Source organism: Pinus tabuliformis, chromosome 9, assembly GCF_031772625.1.
Source record: "Pinus tabuliformis cultivar Carrire ecotype Pingquan chromosome 9, CPIR1, whole genome shotgun sequence".
In the NCBI taxonomy this organism is placed as follows: domain Eukaryota; kingdom Viridiplantae; phylum Streptophyta; class Pinopsida; order Pinales; family Pinaceae; genus Pinus; species Pinus tabuliformis.
The window spans coordinates 1412228459-1412241976 of NC_142307.1; the positions used below are offsets into that span (position 1 = coordinate 1412228459).

A 13518-nucleotide genomic window follows, 5' to 3' on the forward strand; every position below is an offset into this window, starting at 1 on the left:
ATCTTCTGGTGCGAGCATACGTCTTCTGAAAGCCCGAATGTCCTGTAATGGGAGATGAGTGCAATTCTGCCAAAATGCGACTTTTGAGGGTGGATGTTGGTGATATTACGACTCTGTCCTTGTAGCGAAGAATATCATCCTGCCACGAGTAGCCCTTGGTGGAATTTGGATCTACCTGCAATTGAGAAATGAGTTGGGAGAGCCCGGGGTGTGAAAACCATTCCCTGCGAGCCTCTTCAATCCATTCTGGAATGGGGAGGGAAATTGCTAGCAGAGTACTTTCCTCCTCAAATTGGCGAGATAATGCATCTGCTACACTATTGTCTTTCCCTTTCTTGTAAATGATCTCATAATCATATCCCAGCATTTTGGCTAGCCATTTATTTTGTTGTGGGGAGGATAGGTGTTGCTCCAAAAAATATTTAAGACTGTGATGATCTGTGCGGATTTGGAAACGTCGCCCCAATAAGTAAGGTCGCCAGGTCTCGACTGCATGTAAGATGGCCATCATTTCCTTCTCGTAGGTAGATTGGCCCAGATTCCTCCCACTGAGTTGTTGGCTTGTGAAGGCCAACGGTCGCCCTTCCTGCATTAAGACCGCCCCAATACCTATACCCGAAGCATCACATTCAATGACAAAATATTTGGTGAAGTCAGGTAGTGCTAAGACTGGAGTGGAACACATGGCAATTTTTAGAGCTTTAAAGGCCTGTTGTGCTTCCTCATTCCAAAAGAATGAATTTTTCTTTAGGAGTTGGGTGAGGGGCTTCGCTATGCGACCATAGATGCGGACAAATTTACGATAATAGCCTGTGAGACCCAAAAATCCTCTCAAGCTCTTCAAGGTCTTAGGTTGAGGCCATTCCTGCATTGCCTGGATATTTTTGGGGTCCACCTTGACACCTTCACGCCCCACAATGTGGCCCAAATACTCTACTTCTGCCATGCCAAACAAACACTTGGACATCTTGACAAATAATTTATGCTTGCGGAGCAGTTGCAAGAGTAGATCTACATGCTAAAGATGTGCGACCCAAGTGCAACTATAGATGAGGATGTCATCGAAGAAGACAAGGACAAATTTCCTGAGATATGGTTTGAGAATGTGGTTCATAAGGCTCTGAAAAGTAGAGGGGGCATTACAAAGACCAAATGGCATGACCAGGAATTCATAATGGCCTTCATGAGTTCGGAAAGCAGTCTTGGGGATGTCGACTTCCTTCATGCGAATTTGGTGGTAGCCTGAGCGAAGATCCAGCTTAGTGAAGAATTGAGCCCCATTGAGTTCATCCAGCAAATCATCAACCACCGGGATGGGAAATTTATCTTTGACTGTCAACTTATTGAGGGCCCTGAAGTCGGGACACATCCGCCACTCCCCATATTTCTTGAGCACCATGACCACTGGGGATGAATAAGGACTAATGCCCACGGTCAAGTTATGTCAATCTTCCAGATCACCCCATAATTCATACTAAATGCCCAAAAACAAACAAGTATAGGCACCCGATTACAAAATGACCAAAGTACCTTTTGAATGGCAACCCACCTTCGTCCGAGTGTTAATGTAGGATGGGTGAGAAGCATATGTTTGATGCAAGTGGAGGAGATATGTGGCATATCATGAGCTAATTGTGCCTAGAAAGGGTTGCTACTTGTCTGTTTGATCGACTAGCCATCAAATGTCAAAGAAAAAATTTCTCCTCTGGGGTTAACCATTTGGTGGGAAACAGTGGCGAGAGGAAAATAGTGGGTCATGTGTGAGGGTGAAGCAAAGATGCTTGTGGAGGGCTTTGCATTGCTCGTTGAACTAACATTTCATGGGGCACAAGCCATGGGTGAGCTTGTGTGTGTGTGTGTCAATGAAGTGGAGGTAGGAATCAGGAGTTGCCTCCTCTAAGACCTTGGAGAGTGTCTCATACTTAATTGTGGCTATGTTTAGTGGCATGAATAGAGATAAGTCAAATGGTGTAGGAGTCAACATACTCTATTTTGAAGAGGAAAATGGTGCAAGGGGTGACAATGCGAGGAAGGTGGGGGAATGGGGATAGGATGTAGAAAGGGCAAAGGTGAGGAGGTCATAGTCTGGCAAAGGGAGGGGAGATACAAAAAATTGTCAAATATGTGGGAGGTCCTAGTTGACCAAGACATAGTCCACAAGATTGGCCTCCTCATTATGGGTGAAGCAAGTAAAGCCCCTTAACCCAAGGCAACAGAGGAGGCAATTTAGGACCAGCAAATCACGGGATTCAACAACCTTTAAATGATCTCTCCAATATACTAACGGCCCCACTTATGTTGTTCAAACTCTTATGGAGGCCCACAAACTTTGGCTCTATCTCTTGGAGGCAAAGTGCAACCTCAACCCTGTCATGTAGGGACATCTGTAGGTTTCAACTTTTCAAGTGCAACCTCAACCCTGTCATGTAGGGACACCTGTAGGTTTCAAGTGCAGCCATTAAAGTTCCCCATAAGAATGACCTCCCCTAGAGTGTAGTGGGAGAAGTTGGTGTAAAGGTCAAAGGATCCCCCTAAAGCTCCCTATGAAATGCAAAGTGTGATGAGGTTGTCGGGAATTACAGAAAGTAATGTAACCCTTTTGAAGTGAGGGGCCCACCAATGAATCCGAACCCACAAGAACCTATCATTCTCATCAGAGGCCACCATAATAACCCAAATACGGAGGCATTCACATATGGGACATGTTACTCCAATGAAGCTTCTAACATAGTCAAACCATGTCTCTTGCTAACAAGACTATGCCTAGTGGTACCCATAGATTTAAGGTCATGTTGCATGGGGCTCACATGTGTCTTTGTGAGGAAGAGAAAGCCATAGGACCCAACATCACAATATTTCCCGGTGAAGACCAAAACACTCCATTACAGTTACAATAGTTAACGGAGATGGAAGGTAAAATACCCTAACTTATGCCCCACCTAGATGACCTTACCATTTAGATCACAAATTGCAATATCCCAAAGGAGGGGGTGGAAATCCCAAATGATGACTCTCTGATCTTGAACAATGGCCCACTTTCGTTCTTTCCTCATCATTATGACTTGGTACCTAGACTGCTTGATCTCCATCTATTGGCCCTGGTGAGGTAAGTGTCAAGGAAGATCTTGTGTGGGAGGAAAATTAGTCATCTCTTTGCATGGAGGACTCGAAGTTGATCTCCTTGTAGGCGAGTAACAGAGGAAAAATTTGGAGTTGGCACCCATCCAAGCACATGCAATATTAATTCCCTTCAAGCCCAATGTGTCGTTAAGGAAAGAGGCGCCTATCTGTAGAAGTCCTCTGAGGCCACTAGGGAGTAGCCCATGTACTCTGAGGCTAAGTTTCAAGTTCAAGCAAAGGCATTCTTCATTCAACCTATTTTGTATCATGTCCTCAACCAGGGGGTTGTTCCCTTTTCCAAACCCACCTAAACCCCAAGAGTTTAGGATTTGTTGTTGTGTCTTTCTACCCTGTTTAAACAAGGTTTATTGTGAACTCATCTCTTCAAAGTGTGGAATTTTCAGAGTGTATGTTTTCTTGGTGTTTCCTTTTCAACACCAATTGTTTCAAATCAATTACCTCCAAGTGAAGTTGTTTTCCATTTTATGAAATTTCATTCTTCTTTTTAATCTAGGATGTCCAATATGAGAAATCCGAGAAATCCATCTACACGAAAATATCCATGGGGCTGTAAATTGGTCCTCAATGATTGTTGCAATTATTGAATGCCTCAAACTCTTAACTATTGGAGTATATATTGGCGTCTACCGTTGTTCCTCCACATTGTTTTCCATTGCAGATATGGATGTGTGATGGTATTGGGAATAGGGTAGTTCATGGATATGGCAACGAGGAGACAAATGGGATTGTGCAAGAGAGTGGATAAGGGAGAATTTAAATGAGGGGACAACAGGAGCAATGGACAGGGGGAAGGAAGGGTGAGTGTGAGGTTTTTGGGGTAGAATACACCATTGTTTCATTCATGAGCTCTACAAACCTCACAAGCAGAGAGAACTGCAATCTAAAGCTAAAGGGGGGGGTCTCATACAGGGATATTTCGTTGACATCCTAAAATTTTATGACGTTTGAAGCTCTGGAAATAGGGTAAACCTTGCAAGTAGAGAGAAGACACTCTATATGTCTATGCACAGAGAGGAGCTCGAAAGAAACTCTCTAAATCCCTATGTATAGGAGTTTAACTGCTACAATTCAAGGCATACACACACACATGTGCTCATTGTAAACAGAGCTGACTTGGTGTTTAAACTAACCTATAATTGGATGACCTAAAAACAACTCGTGGATCATACCTGTCAATGGAGCCAACCTCAAATGTGCAAGCTAACTTGTAGTTGGATGACCTATAAACAACTCGTGGATCATATCTATCAATGGAGCCAACCTCAAAAGTGCAATCATGTTAATCTCAAATTCCCCCTATACTTGACCTGTGACTAGAGCCAACCTCAAAGCCAACAAAGATGTGATGCAAAAATGGCTATATGAAGAGGAAATGTTCAATCCACCGGGCACAACACTATTTAAGAACCAAATCACCGAAAAACAAAGCTCAATTTCTTCATGGAGTGTTTGTCCAAGAGTGAGAAAAATTCTTTTAAAACTATGAACAATGGAAAATGGCCAAGGTGGGATTCAACAATTGCACACAAAAATCACTCAATCTAGGCGCTAACAATACCTTATATGTGTTTCCTAGGAGATCTAAAGCTCATTAGAGCCAACCTCAAATGTGCAATCACTTTCTCTAACACTTTCTATCAACCTCAAGCACTTTCTATCCTGATGATGAGCCCCACTTGCTGGCTCAAAATGTCAATTCTAAATTCTCAGTGTGATGGATCCGGAAGTACTAAGATCTAAAGCTTATCTATCTGATAATGGATGTGGACTGTGAGGGAAAAATATTTCTGTTGGCCAGGATAAATAATGTTGTCATTTTTATTCGATGGCTGATGCACATATGAGACTAATCCTTTCCACATAAGATGCTCATAAGAGAGTTTTCGTGGAAGGTAAATGCCTGACCACAACCTCACAACCAGACCACATGGACCTTCTCTAGATTATTTAGATACAATTGTCAGGCTTCGCATTGATTCCTCCTCAATCCCTAATGGTAACAGCAATGCTCCTTCTCCTCCCAATGATTTTATTCATATTTCCATCTGTGTTGTTGATATCTAGGCCCCTCTCCTCTTCTCTCCTTTTTTATAACATTACTTAATAATGTCCTTTCATGTATTTTTCATGTATCTGATAGTTTGGCCTACTTTACGCCTCTGAAGTAGCCTTATGTACTCCTATAGATGCTTATTTTCAATTGTAACCCCTCTCCTCGTCTCCCATTTTTCTTCCAGCATTACTTAGTAATGTTCTTACATGTATATTTCATGTATATGATAGTTTGTCTTACTGCATGCTTCTGAAGTAGCCTTATGTTATAGATGCTTATCTTTGATTGTACTTTCTTTTCAATTCAAAGAACTACCTTAATGGTCACTTGTCAGACATTAATATGATTATCATATCTTATCTTCAATTTCCATTGAGTTGTATGTTGGAGATAAATAGTATTTTTATTTCAGATCAGTAGTGTGTTGAGTACAATTTAACACAAAAACAGAAAGGTCGGGCCTATTGTTAAAGTGGTGAAGATTCACTGTGGAAAGGAGTAGAGGAAGTTCGTAAAGTTAGAGAACCTTTGGTAAAGGTTCTTCACCTAGTTGATGGTGATAAAGCATGCAATGGACAACATGAGGTCATTAAGGGCCAAAAAAGTTATGCATTCTTATTATGAGGATTAGGGTGAGATGTGATTTGCAAAACAGATAACGATCTGGGATTTGATTGATCAAGAAAGGAAGAATATGATCTAACGTCCCAGTCATGCAGCAGGGCTCTACCTCAACCACGCTTTTTTTTAATCGTGCAATTTTAGTTTTGATGGCAATGTTATGGAAGAATTACTTACATGTCTTCAGAGAATAGTGTCTAATTCAGTTAGCCACTAAACCATTATGGGAGAGATGGAGATGCATAACTTGGTCACTTGAGTATTTGCCATTGACATGGCAATTCATGGAAGGAAAACTAAAATGGCAGGTAAGCAGTTAAAATTTTAGTTACGTGCTTTGATGCTTTATTTTGTATTATTTGTTTTCTTTCTTTTCTATTTGCTACCATATGGAAATGTAATTTACATTTGAGTGTTCCCTTTTTTTTCTTATTTATTGTAGATGTTTCTCAGAGAGATTATGGTGAGAATTTGGAAAGCACAGCAATTAAAGATATTTAGAATTCGTGTGATTCCAAACTTGTAGTGCTTCAAGTTGCGAATACAATTAGAGTGTGTTTGAAAAAGAACTCAGAGAGTGCAATGGTTTAGAATATCAACGCCTTAATGATAGAGGAAGGATAAACATTCTATAATTTTGACCCTTTTCAGCTTGCAGTAACCTGAATCCAGCTATAAAATCTTTTGCTCAAATTGCAATTTTGGACTTGATGAAATTGTTGTTTTTAATGAAGAATGGATTCAGGACCCTTGAATGCCCCTATTGCAATGTGATTTTGCAATGTTAACAATTGGCATCTGCAGTTCCATGAATCCAAAATTATTCTTGCTGGATTTCAGGTCAGAGATGCCAGTATCCCTTCCCACTATTCTTAAGCAACTTGAAAGGTTGAAATCATAGAATATTTAGACTACCACTTATTGATATAGTCGACATCCACTACATTCTTCAGTTGCAGGTAATGCAGATTTAAACAACCACAAAAAAGGCCGATGCCATTTGCTTGGATGATACTGACACCTAAGTGGTTGGTGGAGGGCAAGAGCACTGTTATGGACAAGTCACATGAACCGTTAGATGAGGATGAACAGGAGCAAGTGGCAAGGAAGAATGTCTCAAAGCAGTGAAAGGAGGAGGTTGAGGGCAATCAGGTGCCAGCCTCAATATCTGCATAGGCTAAGATACCCATTAGTTGAAGTTTGAACTTTAAATAACCCAAAGACCTTATGCTAGAGAATGAACCATTACCTTGCTCATAAAAGGGAAAAAGTAAATTGATAGTGAATAGATTAATGTAAATGAATCATGAGATATATTTAATATATTTTTAATGTAATTTTGTATTGTGTATTCAGTTTTGAATCTTGACTTGGAAACTGTGGACAGTTAATGTGTAATTGTATCATTTGACATTTAACATCATATATATCAGTTTCTTTTTCATATCTATATGGCAATGTATATTTATTAGATGTTGTTATCTTCTATTTTTTAAATGAAAAATAGATATATTTTGCATTTTTTGTTGTCTGCTGATATTTTCCATTTTATCCCCATGTTTCCAAGATCCCTAGTTTCTGACCCCTGCCAATAACGATATCTGCAACGGTGCAACCTCAAATAGATCTGCACAAATACCACTCTATTATAACGGATACAGGTGGACCCAAAGGGGATAAGAGCATGTACATACAATTTAATTGGGGGAGAGGAATTAGGCATTGACAAAAAAGGGGGACAGTTTGGTAATAAGAGGGTAAAAACCTGAAAGAGACATAACCTCATCCTGTTGATCACAAGAACCTTGTTCAATATAGACAAATTCATAAACAACTCATGTGCATTTAGAGTGGAAGCAAAGCAGGCAATGGAGTTGCAATCATATAAACATAGAAGAAAGTCCAACAATGAGCATTCTACAACATCATTGTAGTATCGAGAACATTGATTTCAAAGAAGTAAATTGTCACTGATCCATACTAATAAAAATTACAAATTATTACAAAGAAACTGACCATGTACTCTTTTGTGGCAACAAATTCAACTGTGCCTCTGCAGAGCTCTGGCCTTTCATCCGCATCACGACGCCTTCCATCTGGACCCAAATTACAATGATATTCTCGGGGTGTCTCATTGCTGAATCCTGCCAAATTTGATCATACAAATCATGTAACTGTCCTCAATCAGCGTATACATTATACAACACATCTACCAATTAAATAGTGTTTACGTATAGACCATAGAATATATGATAAATTTTGATTCCTTTGGAATAATCATAGCAACGATACACAATTTTGAAGTTGATAGAACTCAAGAAGCAGAACATATACAATTGGTGGTTTTGAACAAGCAGGCAACAAAAGTTCAAGTGCAAACAGATACTTTAAGATAAAAATTCAAAGCAAGTCTCTAAACTTATCAGTCCGTAAATCTAAATAATGCCTTTAGCATTAACTTAAAAACATGGACAAGACTGAATGCAGTCATAGCATACAACATCAGGTTTTTGTGCACGGAATCAACGTTCAAACCCAAAAAAAGCTTCATGTTGATGTCAAATTCACTATCTTTTTTAAGCAGAACAATAATTTATAAAGAATCGGGAACTTTTAATGATCGGCTGCCACTATTACACCAGAGACAACTATTTCATAAATGCCACAAACGGGCCAGTTACAAAACGTCTCCAGAGACTTGAACCCACGCAGCTGGGGAAACGAATTGTTCACCAAACTACTCGAGCTAAGATCCTTGGACTAAATTCACTAATTTTTCCTACAGTTTTGTCCTCGCATTTCAATCTCCATTGGTATGTTTATAAAGGAGTGTTTCAGGTGATTCAAATAAATCTAAACATCTGTATCACCCAGCCATGAGTATCAAATTTCAAGAATGAACAAGTCATGAATAGAAGATAAAAATGAACCAGAAGTAATGCCTATGAACCAGAAATCTGTAGAACCAGTCGAGAAAAGCAAGAACTCTGCAGTGTGGTCAACGAACTCCAAACAATTTCAAATTTTGCAAATTCAGACATAACTTGAAATGAGGCAACCCATCAAAACTAGAAAAATGAAAGTAGGACCTATACAAAAAGATTGTGTCCTTGTACAAACTTCTATGAAGCCATTATACAGGTGACAACCATGGATGGTAGATGCTCTGCAACCATAGGACATTATTCAGCAGGCCCTAAGGGACTGTATAGATAGCAGATATAACCAATGTTATCGGAACCAGTGGGACCAGACAGTTTGATCATTTTGATGCCTAAACTGGTCCGACATGTGGCACAAAACCAGAAAAGGTCAGTTCAGTACCAGACCAGCTGGTTCCTATATGAAACCAACCTTTTTTCACCAAATCAGCCGGTTTTGTAGAATGCAACCAAGGACCCTCCAAATGCAATTTTTTCAAATATAAGTTGAACCTGATAACCATGCCGCACACATCATACTGTTGCACCTTATGCTGCCAGCCTGCCACTGATGTCCCATGTGCCATTGTTGCACCAGCTACCACAGTTGTCCCATGTGCCATAGCAGCACCATGCTAGCCACTATTGTGCCATGTGGCATACTGTTGTCCCACTGTTAGTGACATTGTTGTACCATGCCATCATTGCTATCATGTTGCCCATGCGTCTTGCTGCGCCATCATGCATTCAAACTTCATGTGTCACCTTGTTGTCACATTCCTAACACTGTTGTCCTACTATTAGTGACTGTTGATCCTATGATTGCTTGTTGTCCCATTGTAGCCTTGATGTACCTTGCTGGTGTTCCAACTGTGCCTTTGCTACCACATGTCATTGTTGTTGTCCCAATTGTGCTTGTTGTTCCAATGTGTTTGTTGCCCCAATGTGTTTGTTGTGCCAATCTTATTGTCGTTGTTCCAATGTGTTAGCATCACCATCTTATCGCTACTAGCCCTTAAGATAGTCCTGAAATCCACGCTGGAATTTCCTTTCTTTGTTGCGGCCTAACTCAGAAGTTATCCTTCTCAACAAGCTCCTTTCTGATGTATTGTGTGTTGCACGATGGACTGCGGCTAGGGCATCCTTACGACTATGGCTAGGGCTTCTTTAGGACTGCATCTAGGGCATCTTTAGGACTGCATCTAGGGCTTCCTTAGGACTGCGTCTAGGGCTTCCTTACGACTGCGGCTAGGGCTTCTTTAGGACAGCATCTAGGGCATCTTTAACACTGCATCTAGGGCTTCCTTAGGACTGCGTCTAGGGCTTCTTCCTCCTAGATTTATCTCACACTAAAATCCAAGTCAAGTGGAGAGAAATCAAGAGAGAAGTGTGTGTGAAATGACTTTCAAGTCATCTCCTTTAATACTAAAACGTTGAGCACATGTGGGTGTTATTTAGTTGCTGGCCGAACTTGACGAATTGTCTTATAACACAAATAAATTCATAATTCCATGAATACTTATCGGAATCGGATGATCTTTAGATCAATCCTACACCTCTCGATGAGAGGGATCCATTCCTAACACTGTTGTCCTATTGTTAGTGACCGCTGATCCTATGATTACTTCTTGTCACATTGTAGCCTTGATGTACCTTGCTGGTGTCCCAATTGTGCCTTTGCTGCCACATGTCATTGCCGCTGTCCCAATCGTGCTTGTCGTTCCAATGTGTTTGCTATCCCAATGTGTTTGATGTGCCAATCTTATTGTCGTTGTTCCAATGTGTTAGCATCACCATCCTATTGCTGCTAGCACTTAAGATAGTCCTGAAATCCACGCTGGAATTTCCTTTCTTTGCTGCAGCATAGCTCAGAACTTATCCTCCGCAACGAGCTCCTTTCTATGTATTGTGTGTTGCACAATGGACTACGGCTAGGGCATCCTTACGACTGCGGCTAGGGCTTCTTTAGGACAGCATCTAGGGCATCTTTAGGACTGCATCTAGAGCTTCCTTAGGACTGCATCTAGGATTTCTTCCTTCTAGATTTATCTCACACTAAAACCCAAGACAAGTGGAGAGAAATCAAGAGAGAAGTGTGTGTGAAATGACTTTCAAGTCATCTCCTTTTATACTAAAACGTTGAGCACATGCGAGTGTTATTTAGTTGCTGGCCGACCTTGACGAATTGTCTTATAACACAAATAAATTCATAACTCCATGAATATTTATCGGAATCGGATGATCTTTAGATCAATCCTACACCTCTCGATGAGAGGGATCCAAGAAAAATATCAGTTGTCCTAAATAAGATGACCCACATGGAGTTTGGCCCTAGTTGCCAATTTTAACATGAATTTTTTTGGATTAACCATTGTTTCCTCCTCAACCTCTTTCTTACCTCCTTTTACAAAGGCCAAAATATTTAGCTTGGTAGAATTTCACTTCTAACTACATGAATTATAGGCAAATTTCAGATTGGATGCTCATGCCATAGTTACTAAATTTGAATTTCAATTTGGTTCACCACATAAAAAAGTCCCATGGAAAAATTCCAGTTTGGAAAAAAATCAAGAAAAGTTCAGATAGAAAAGTTGCAAACTATTTTTATTTATTTATTTACTTATTTCCATGTTCAGAATCAGATTCAGAGATTCCAATGAATTTCATACTGTACAGATTTATAATAATGAAGAAAAAAGCATTGAATGTTAACACAAAAGCAACTACTGTACAAATAACTCTGATGACCTACCTGCACCGCTCATGTTTATTGTACTCATATTCTGTACTGCATGGTTGATATTAGTACAATAACCCCATAATGATATTCACTGTACGTGTAGCATGAATTCATAGAAATCACCTATCTGTCATGGATGCTTTAATGTAGATTTTACTTTTAATCGCGTACATGATATGCTATTATCATGATATACTATTTAATTTTTTCTGGTATTATTTAATATAGCATGGTATACTATTTAATGTCCACTAGTTGAGCCACCAAAGCAAACAGTATTATGACGGAATAATTCAGTCAAACCATACTAAAGCCTACTGCACTAAATGCATGAAGACCTTATTTATCAGACTGGTGATAAAAATTCTTAACAAAAGCAGGTCACTTCAGTATTTCAACATTAGACAACTAGAATTATGCTTAATGAATATAAACTGCTTGCTTGAAATAAACTGTCAACCTCCCTCATCATTCCAATAGTTTCCTAATTGTAGGAACATTAGAAAACCACCTCCCAGCTGCAGTGCCGGGATACATAATATGCAGTCAAGAAACCCCTCAGAGACTGACCAAAAATACAAGCAGGTTAAATGTGGTCCAAACAAAGCGTTGAAAACATTTTTTGAATCAAAATACTGCATGAAGGTTGAGTGATCATAAATGTGCTTAGGTTGGTCATGTCATGTAATTGATGGCCATCAAACCACAAAGCATCAGCTAGAAATACAGAATACATGTTAACTTGGGAAGCAGACACCTTCTTTCAAAGATTAACATGAAAGACAGGAAGCAAGTCATGTGAAACAAACCTAGAAACACATGCTATATGACAAAGAAGCCTATCTCCCAATTTGCATAGAAGATTGTGTTGATTTTGGGTAGCATCGGATGTGCTCTAGCTCCGAAATTTTGTGGAGGGCCTAGAACACATGAGATCTCCAAGACCCGGAAATCGTTTGGAGAAATTCCACCCGGATGAGGAGTTATTAAAATAATTAATATTTTTAATGGGTCCTAAGTCTAAACTTAGGAACATGAAAATATTAATGGGTATTAATAAGAATATGGGTGAGAAACTTCTAAGTGACGAGGATCAAGTCTGTTTTAATCTTAGCCGTTGATTAGGCACTTAATCTCGGCCGTTGATTCATCAACTGGAAAAGTATAAAAGGAGGCTTGAGAGTCAGTTGGAGATATATCAAGGGATCAAATAAGTTCGATTTTTCTGGGGCGTGGTTTGCTGAGAAAATCGAATTGGTGATCTGAGTTGCAGCAGAGGGGCAGGGATAGTTGGGGTTGGAGGATCTTCTCTGGGACCCTGAATACACAACAGAGAGAGGCAGAGATAAGCCAAAGGAGGCAGCGCAGACCAAGGGAGGCTGATGTTGGGCCAAGAGGGCCCACGCATTGCTTGACGCAGTGCCAGCGCAGGGGAAGAGTTGCCCTCCTACAGAAGTCTAAATTCAGTCGAGGAGCAACAGGATGAGTCGAGAAGGCTGACGTCAAAGCTCCAGGAGGCAAAGGAGGCAATATGGAGTTGACGCATAGTCTTAGAGTGCTCCACGCAGCTACTGTGAAGGGGCAATGTAGTTGTAGCCGGGGATAGTCAGATCGGAGGGTTTTGTCGAGTGAAGTGAAGTAATCTCACTTAGGTTTTTGCTAGTATATTTTATCTTTGTAACTGGATAGTCGAGAGGGCATCTAGAGTTGTATTCAGAACTACTGTTTAATAATAGAAAACCCTCAAAGCTACTACACCGGTTTTCCCTCACTAGGTTTCTCCGGGGACGTTTGTCCAAAAATAACGGTGTCCCTTATGTGTTTGTCTTGTATCTATTTCAGTTTATGATGTGCATGTTAGTGTAGTCTGCAGTAGTGTTTTTCATCAGTGTTTAAATAATTAAATAACATGTTGAATGAAGAAAAACAAGTAGGAGATGATAAACCAGTGATTGCAGTACGATTTTTGATGTGTAGATTCAGAAATTTTCACATGGTGTCAGAGGATTGCAGATCATAGGACACTAAGGACATCAATCGGG

The 13518-nt window shown here is 40.0% G+C and overlaps 1 protein-coding gene across 2 annotated transcripts in view; it reads right to left on the reverse strand.

The window, feature by feature from the left end:
- LOC149153837 (protein transport protein SEC24 C-like) overlaps positions 1 to 13518 on the reverse strand; it is a 179061-nt gene that overhangs the window by 119881 nt on the left and 45662 nt on the right. For both annotated transcript variants that reach the window (XM_089438519.1, XM_089438520.1), the window contains exon 8: positions 7832 to 7959. In XM_089438519.1, coding sequence (XP_089294645.1) covers positions 7832 to 7959 — 128 coding nt within the window. The remainder of the gene's footprint in view (positions 1 to 7831; positions 7960 to 13518) is intronic.